Source organism: Crocodylus porosus, unplaced genomic scaffold, assembly GCF_001723895.1.
Source record: "Crocodylus porosus isolate Cpor-Errol unplaced genomic scaffold, CroPor_comp1, whole genome shotgun sequence".
Lineage (NCBI taxonomy): Eukaryota > Metazoa > Chordata > Crocodylia > Crocodylidae > Crocodylus > Crocodylus porosus.
In genome coordinates, this window is record NW_017728910.1 from 14,500,174 (window position 1) to 14,509,091 (window position 8,918).

General features: G+C 44.1%; 1 protein-coding gene across 2 annotated transcripts in view; it reads right to left on the bottom strand.

Annotated features, from left to right (window-relative positions):
- The window catches only part of PLD1 (phospholipase D1), a 111,476-nt gene that overhangs the window by 16,310 nt on the left and 86,248 nt on the right, over positions 1 to 8,918 (bottom strand). For both annotated transcript variants that reach the window (XM_019532734.1, XM_019532735.1), the window contains 2 exons: positions 3,879 to 3,989; positions 2,101 to 2,189 (listed from right to left, as the gene is read on the bottom strand). In XM_019532734.1, the coding sequence (XP_019388279.1) occupies positions 2,101 to 2,189; positions 3,879 to 3,989 (200 nt within the window). The remainder of the gene's footprint in view (positions 1 to 2,100; positions 2,190 to 3,878; positions 3,990 to 8,918) is intronic.

Consider the following 8,918-nt stretch of genomic DNA (forward strand, 5'->3'; position numbering starts at 1 on the left):
ACCCAGCCCCTGGAACAGCTGTGCAAGCTGCATGCGGTTGCTATGGGGCTGGGCTGGGTCCACACTCAATGCCCCAGGCTGCAGCATGCACAGAGCCTCTTGGTGCAGAGCAAGGGGAAAGGGGGAAAGGGAGAGGGGCAGGTAGGGGAGTAGAGGCTGCATGGGGGCAAGAGATGGAGGGAAGAAACTTTAGGGGGGAGAGGGTGAGGTGCAGAGGCAATGGGAGTGTGGGTGGGGGGCAGGCAGGCTTCAGCTATGACTATGGCCATGAACCTGGGTAGTGGCTGGAGCCCAACCCATGACAGCTGCCTGCCCCATGCCACCCCCACCCCACTCAATTTTAAGACAAGGTTTTTTCCCCTCTTCCCCCCATGTTAAACGCAGGGAAAAACCTTGTCTTAGAATGAAATCAATACACTACTCTGGGACCGCAAAGTGACATGAAGCCCAAGTGCCCCAGGAAGACATGCAGATTAAGGTGCAAAGAATGACACACCAAAGCACCATCTCTTAAACGCCGAGAGCCATTGGTGAGGCTTCTGCTAAAGTTGCCTTGATATGATGAGCAAAATATTTCTGCCCCCGACAAATAGCATATAAAGGGCCTGATTGTTATCACGCTGATTTTAACCCAGTGCAACTCCTTTCACTTCACTGCGTTACACCTGGTTTATTCTGGCATGAGACAGTTGCCCCGCAGGTTTTCTCCACAGCTTGGTGTGGTTAAGTGTTGTCCCTATCCCCATCTTGTTCTGCTTGCTGCCTTTACATAGAAAAATGGTGCTCATGTTGAAACAAACCAGGTCCCCCACTGCTTCTCCTTCTCTCTGTGTCTCTGAACACGCTGAACCAAATTCTGCTTTCACACTGGTTTGCTGTCCACTTATCGACACCTGATTTACATCTCCGTGAGGAAAAATCAGACCCTTTCTCTCAAGAGTGTCTGTTCTATACCTGCCAATACTTCAACACTGAAGTGCTCAAAAGAGTGAAATCTAAGTGACTCCAGCAGGGTTCCTAGGTCCTGACAATCAGCTCATGCGGTCCTATAGGCCAGTGGTTTTCAACCTGTGCTCCATGGACCCCTGGAGGTCTGCAGACTAGTTTAAGGGGTCTGCAAAAGAAGATTATGATAAATCAAAAATATGTGAATACCCACACTTAAAATTCAAAGGGGTCCGTGCCTCCATTCAACATTTTTTAGGGGTCCACAATTGAAAAAAGGTTGAAAACCACTGCTATAGACAATAGGAATATACAGAAAAAACCACTGCCAAGTAAATCAAACTCATCCATGTGCACAGCAAAAAGCACAAGTGATCGGTGAAAGTGGGGAGGAAAGTGAGGAATGTTGGCCACAAACTCAGTCTCGCAAGAATAAAGTACAGATAAATGCATTTTAAAGATACCAGAAAAAGCAAACCTAAGTGACGGTATTTAGGGTCACACAAAAGACAAAGTGCTTCATCTGGTGCGAAATGCTCCAGTTATCAGTACTGTCACCAAGTCACTTGTTCTCAAACGATAGCAGTAACTAAAAATTATCTGGATGCCATCCATCCCTGCAGTAATTATCAAACTACTTAAAATACTAGAGTGCCTCTGAAATGATGTAGGGATTGTAAAATATCCCCCAGCTCTTTAAGGAAAGGTTTGGAAGTGAAGTAATGCTCTAAACCTGAAACTTGGAAAAATTCCCTACTATACAACAGCTTTTGTTTTCCATATTGAAAGGCAATCTCCTGTACAAGAAATTTACTCTTTAATAAACAATGTATCAATGATAAGAAATGATATAATTTTAAGTGCTTAAACTAAACTGAGTGTGAAATTCAAGGTTGGTTAGAATCATGAAGAAGAGTTAATACAGTATCAAAGGACTGTTTTCCAGTGAATGTTATAGTTACAAAGCCAAATTCTCCTGTCAGCTACACCGGCAAAATGCAGAACAATACCACCGACTTCAAAGGAATTATTTCAGATTTACACTGGTGTAACAGAACAGAATTTGACCTAGACACACTCTGGATTCCTTTTATCATATTTTCTTTCATCATCCTTGTAACAACATCGTGATGGTACCTTTAATAACAAAATTACCTGTGGGCTTTAAGAATCCTCTGAGCAATTGCATCTCCAATCCTGTTCGATACAACTCTGTCATCAGCACAGCTAATAAAAAATTGGTTCTACGGGAAAAGTGAGCAAAAAAGAATCATCACTGCCTTTTTGCCAAAGATAAGAAAGGAAGCGGGGTTCAGAACTTGGATCTAGGACTCATGGCCTCTGTATTCACCTCCCCACTCTAATACTGACGTTGTGTGACCTTAGAGAAGAAGTTGCTTTGTCTCTCTATTCCTCTTAAGTTTCCTACCTTGAAGTGGGGAAAATAACATATTCCTAACCTCCCAGAGATGATGCAGGGACTGAAGCATTCAATTATGGAGAGGCATTCAGATATTATAACAGTGGGGGCCATGAGTAGGGTCACAGATAGTTAAATAAATGACTTGGAAACCATTTTGCTACAATACAAAGGGAACTTTTTTTGTGGAACAGCAGAAGAAAATTGACACAATATACCACGAGTACTTAACTTGTACAAAAATCTTCCTACCTGCATGCTTGATTTTTATTCGGATAAGAAACCTCCCTCCCCCCACTAAACATAGCATCAAAACAGACTACTGCATCAAAATAAACACCACAAGAAATAATAAAATAATTACATTTTGTGGCTTTAGCAAGGTACAATGCCATACCCAAGTGAATGATTGCTTCCTGCACAGGTAACTGTCTTTGGGGAACTCTCTGGGTTCTTGTGGGACTCTGACACATGCAGTGAAATCCTTTCCCACTGAAGTCAACTAGACTTTTGACACAGACTTCAACTAGACTAGGATTTCACCTATGGTCCCTAAAGAAAATAAATCTTCAATCTTACAGGTACAGGAGACTTGTTATACTATATTTTGTGCAAAGAAGCAATGAATGTTATGGCCTGTAGAACATCTTCCAGGGTGGCAATGTATTATTTTAATTAAGAGGCATCTGCGAATGTGATAAGGAAATTATTCTTGATTAATCCCCCTCCCTAAAAACTAGTGAAAAAAAGGATTCAAATAATAGCCTGAAAAGGATGTACAGTAAGTGTCTCAGTTCGCCATTTACTTCTAAATTTACAGGTCCATTTATACGCAGGAAAATTATGCAGGTTCTCAGATTCCATGAAGTGCATCACACATTGATGGGAGACCATGCCTAGGGTTGGAGATGAAGCAGGGGACACAAAGAGGGACACAGAGAAGCTGAAGGAGCACCGCATGGAAGAGGGAACCCACTAAAGAAGTGGTTCTTAACTGCGGTGCCGCAGCACGCTTTGGGCCCTGCCCTGCGCACCTCTGTTTCCAGGGGGCGAGTGACGGGCTTGGGAAGCAGCTTTGGCAGGAGGGGGTTTTCTTGCCTGCAGTAGGTTATTTCCACCCCATTCTGCTGCAGCCACTTCCCAGTCTGGCCCCCACCCAAACCTCCAAGGAAAAATGGGATGCCACTAAATTCAGAAAAATTATGGAGAGGTGCCATGAACTTAAACAGTTTAAGAGCCACTGCACTAGAGATTCTGGAAAGAGGGGTAGTAACAGATGGGCCTTGTATTTCCTTCTACATTCAGAATTCAGTACTGGTATATTATTTACAGGACTGATCCAAAGGCCATTGCCGTTAATGGAAACAATCCCAAGGCCTTACTGGATTCCGCATAAGGCTTCATATATGCCACATGTTTCTCAACTAACCAACATCATCCCACTGAAGGGCAAAGGCTACTCTTAGCAAGACAAAAATGTAGCCTGCTCTTGACTTGCCTCAAGAGTACTTACTTCTATATATATGTAATGTTTGCTGTTTTCTATCACGTTAATATAGGCAGCGTGGATGGATTCTTCATGATACTTAATGCCAGCTGACCAATCAGCAGCAGAACGGAGCACCTGGAAAGTGAAAAATTAGCAATTTCAGTTCTGTCCCAAAAGCACAAAAACACTCTTTACCAATTTTACATAAAATGCTCCTGACTGCTTAGTTTATTTGTCAAGATTTCTCTGTCTTATGTAATACATGATATTTGTTGCTTACATGCTAAATATTGGGAACTGCAGTTTAAGACTGTTAAAAAATTAAAACATTTTGATCCATTACTAAATTAATCCCATTGTATGTGAGAATAGCTTCATTGAAATCAATGGAATTACAGCTGGATGATAACTGGAGTCATACCATGCTGTGTCAGTCTGTTTCTGCAAAAGTATAAGTCTTAGTTTGAAATTGGTTTAAAATATTTTAAGTTTGATCTTATACTAATTGAAGTTGAAGGGGAAAAACTCACTGGTTTCAGCAGTGCAAGATTAGACCTTTATTTCTGACCTGTAGGCTTGCACACTTTCCATTTTAATGATGAGGTCCCAGTTGAAATGAATTAAGTTTTGTCTTAGATACCATGGCACCTTACATAGAGACTGAGGACACAACGTGTTAAACCAGGAATAACAGCCTTTGTCCTAGGCATATGCTCCCACTTTTTAAATGAAAATTTCTTTCTAAAAATGCCACTGTTCTGACATTTTTTATTTAAAAAATAAATTCCCAAAGAATTCACAGCTCAAATTCACAAGAAAATGATTTTGGACCGCAAATCCCAAGAGTACCACAGAGTGCCACAATGTAGCGCCAAAGCTTCAAGACAAAGATCACCAAACTAGCGCAGGAAGGAGTCTTTGCTCACATTCTCTCCCAGGCTGAATTTTTTTCACTGCTGAAATTCTTGCCCGGGCTCAGATACTTGCTTGCCTCTGTAACCATCAGCTCCTACTCACTGACCTTCCCCCAGTGTCATCTCATGCCTATTCCTATACTTTGTGTCAAAAAACAAGCAAAGCTACAACATTTTGCTGGATGGCAATGTATTATTTTAATTAAATGGTGTCTGCGTGTGACCTCAGGGGGAATAATTACTCATGATTAATCCCACGCTTTAAGCGCTACCAAGCAAAAAGCATCCAAACAATAGCCTGAAAATAAGCATCTCCATTCAGCCATTTATTGCAACACTTACAGGTCCATTCATACACGGGTGAATTATTTAAGTCCTAAGACTCTACTAAGTATGTGCATCACTGTGTACAGCACCCATTCCCCTCATGCGGCGCCCTTCGAAGAATTCTCCAATGGACTTTTCAGATTTCTCCACATTCAAGTCAAGGGTCTGGTCCTCACCTTGCTGTTCTATTCCTACACCGCTGACCTTACCTCTCTCCCCATGTCCTCCCACCCTCTATTCTCTACCAAAGTCCTTCCAATCCAACTTCATCATCTCCTCACCCACATTACACTCTTGTTTGGAGCAGTCTTTCAATCTACGTGGTCGTCATCTTCCTCACTGACAAGGGACCTCCAGAGCTAATAATGCACTTGTTTCTACAGTTAAAGATGAAGAGTAAAGGGCAAGTTCTTAATTACTGTTAAATTATTGTAGTTCAACTGTGAAATTACCATCATTCGGTTCGCTTCAGTAAAACAATGGTAATTTATGCCAGCTAAGGATCAGCAGCTCTGCAGCTGAGGGCTATACCCAACCCAAATCTTTCAAAGGTCAGGCCCAACAGGGGAAAAAGCATGGCATATAGCCAGTGGGTCACATACTTCTTTTGAACAAATGAAGGTCATCCCAAGCATACAAGATGCAGAACAGGTCAAATCCTGGGGAAATTTCCACTTATATGAAAACTGCTGTTTTGGCCATTACTGGGGACTGACCTGGAGCGCTCCAGAGTTGAGAGACTGAGTCACAACAGCTGGAGTTGTGGAGCCAGCCCTTGTAGCCAAGAGATGCAACCAGACTTGCATCCTTCATGGATGAAATGCCACAGTGGACATGCACCCCTCACTGACCAATGGGGTATGTGGACATGAACTAAGTGATTCTAATGGCAGAGCTCAACTTATTCTTGGAAGCCCACCTCCCGCTACCTCGTCTGCAGGCTGTTCACCTCCAGGACTACCGTTTACAAAACAAGCGCTTAACATTTGCATGGTGCTTCACAGGTTTAAAGTGCAGGTAAACTAAATCTCAGACAACCCCTTACAGAAAGCTGAGCACCATGACCCTTGTCTGAAATTCAGGGGAAGCAGTCAAGAGTAATTTTCTTATAGCATTCAGTGGCACCATGCAGGACTGAGCTCCCAAATAATTCTTCACAATTCCCTCAGGGTAAAGATATCATCATCCCCTCAACATTTAGGAAGACAAAATCACTTACTGTAAACAGACACTAAGAGTTTAATTTTTCTTAAACACTCAGCTTGGCCAGCATACAGTTTTGTGACTCCTTACTAGGTCTGTGCGAGTAGGCAGCTATTCAATCTGGCTTCAGATCTGGCTGCTCTGGATGCCAGGGATCCAATACATAGCTCCGGACTGAGTTTTTGCTTTGATCCAGCAGAAGCAGCTCCAAAACTTCGGAGCTGCCTCGGAGATCTGGCCATAGGGTATAATGGGGAAATCAATGAAACATCTATACCTTTGTTGTTTTTTGTCTGATCTGGATGAAACGTGCAGGGGTGCTGGCCTCTGCTGAGAGCATGAAGCCTGCAAAGCTTCAAGAAGATCAGTGCAGGGGTTTGGGGGGACCTGCACCCCAAATTCTTGAAAGCAAGACTCATGTCACATGTATGTGTTACACCACAGGGGGTGAAAACTGCAGGGGTGGTAGCCCCTGGTGAGGCCACAAAGTCTGACAAGTTTCAAGCTGAAAGTTGCAGGGTTTGGGGGGAACTGCACCTCAAGCTGCTGACAGGCAAAACTTGTAACACAGATGACCCTGTGTGTGTTAAGGTGCAGGGGTGGTGGCCCTTGCTGCGGCCACAAAGCCTGCCAGCTGTTGAGATTGGTGCAGGGCTTCTGGGTTCTGGTGCCCTGCACCTCTAGCTGCTGACAGGCAAAACTCATGACATGGGTGCTTGTGCAACTGCTATCTGTGTCTTGGGGCAGTTGATTGTCTGTACTGATTATTTCCTCTCCTTAGTCTCTGGCTTTGCATGTGTTAATTGATGCTAATTAACTGGCTACATTAGCTAGCAACTATGTATTAGCTGGTCCCTGAGTGAATCATGACTGATTGGTAACTGGTAACCCAGTAGCTTAGCAGCCAGCCCTGCAGTAGTTCCCTGCCCCCCACCCCAAGACAGAGACAGTCAGTTGCACAAGCATCCATGTCACGAGTTCTGCCTGTCAGCACCTAGGGATGCAGGGCCCCAGAACCCCCCTGCACCGATCTCCTTGATAGCTGGCAGGCTTCATGGCCGACACAGGGACTACCATCCCTGCAGCTTTCACCCTGCTGCACCTTAACACAAACAGTGTCACCCATGTCACGAGTTTTGCTTGTCCACAGCTTGAGGTACAGTTTCCCCCAAATTCCTGCACTTCCCTCCTTAAAACCTGGCAGGCTTTGTGGCCTCAGCAGGAACCACCACCCCTGCAGTTTTCAGCCCGCTGCACCTTAACACACACAGGGTCATCTATGTCACAAGTTTTGCCTGTCCCCAGCTTGAGGTGCAGTTCCCCCCAAACCCCTGCACCAATCTTGTTGAAACTTGGCAGGCTTTGTGGCATCACCAGGGGCTACCATTCCTGCAGTTTTCACCACCCCGTGGTGTAACACATAGACAGGACATGAGATTTGCTTTCAAGAATTTGGGGTGCAGTTGCTCCTGAACCCCTGCACCGATCTTCATGAAACATGGCAGACTACATGCTCTCAGAAGAGGTTACAACCCCTGCAAATTTCATCCAAACCAGGCAAAAAACAACAAATTTATAGATATTTTATTGATTCCCCATTATACCCTACGGCCGGATCTCCGAAGAGGCTCTGAAGCTTTTCCAAACTGCTTTGGGAGCTGTGAGCCACTTCGGAAAGACTAACAAAGTCAGTGCTTTGATCCGGACACGCTGCTTCACATGTCAAAGTGTCCAAAGCTTCTCCGGATCTGAAGCATGGTCCGAAGCCTCGCACAGCCCTACTCCTTACCTACAGCTGGCTGCCTTGCGCATTTTATTCTGCAAGAACTTCTCTGCAGGCTGTAACACTGAAGCAAAGAGCTACAACTCCTTTCCAAGAGCTCTTGACAGTTGCAGAAGCCAGTTGCTGAGTCTGGGAAACAGTTTACAGCGAAAGGATTTTCAGTCTGTGGTGCCTGGACCTCTCACAGCTCTCTCTGGCCAGTTGGCTGACACCACTTGCTAATGACTTTGTGCTGTGGCAGGTGTGAAATTGCACACTCACCTAGAATGGGATCAGCTTGCAGAGGAAATATTTTGCCAAGTTGGATGAATCTTATTCTGTGATTTATCTTCCATTCCAGTCACAGGCTCCATTTTCTACTCATCCATAAATAATGATGTACAAATCACCCATAACTGGTTTAATTAAAACAAGATGAACCAAGAATATGCTCTCCGCGTCCTCACACTCACATGCATTAATAAAGTCTGAATATACAAGCGTGCAGGAATTCAAGGGTTACAAGGTTAGTCTATGAAATACTAACTGGCATGTTGTGATATATATTCCTGATGCATACTAAACTGACTTTCTGCCAACAGAGGAGAGCTAAGCAATTCCTTAGACATCTCAGGCACTGACAGAAATGATGGTTTTTCACATGATTGGGCCCCTGAAGTGCTCTAGAGCCATGCACTGACAGAAGAGCATGGCTGCAGAGCGCTTTAAAAATGCCCTATTGCACAACAATCTGAATTCTCATTACATGAGGATTCAGATGAAGGCGATCCAAATCAGAGCACCTTCAATGTCTGTAAGCATGTGCTGTGAGCAGTTCCTGGTGCTTTCTTCGAATGG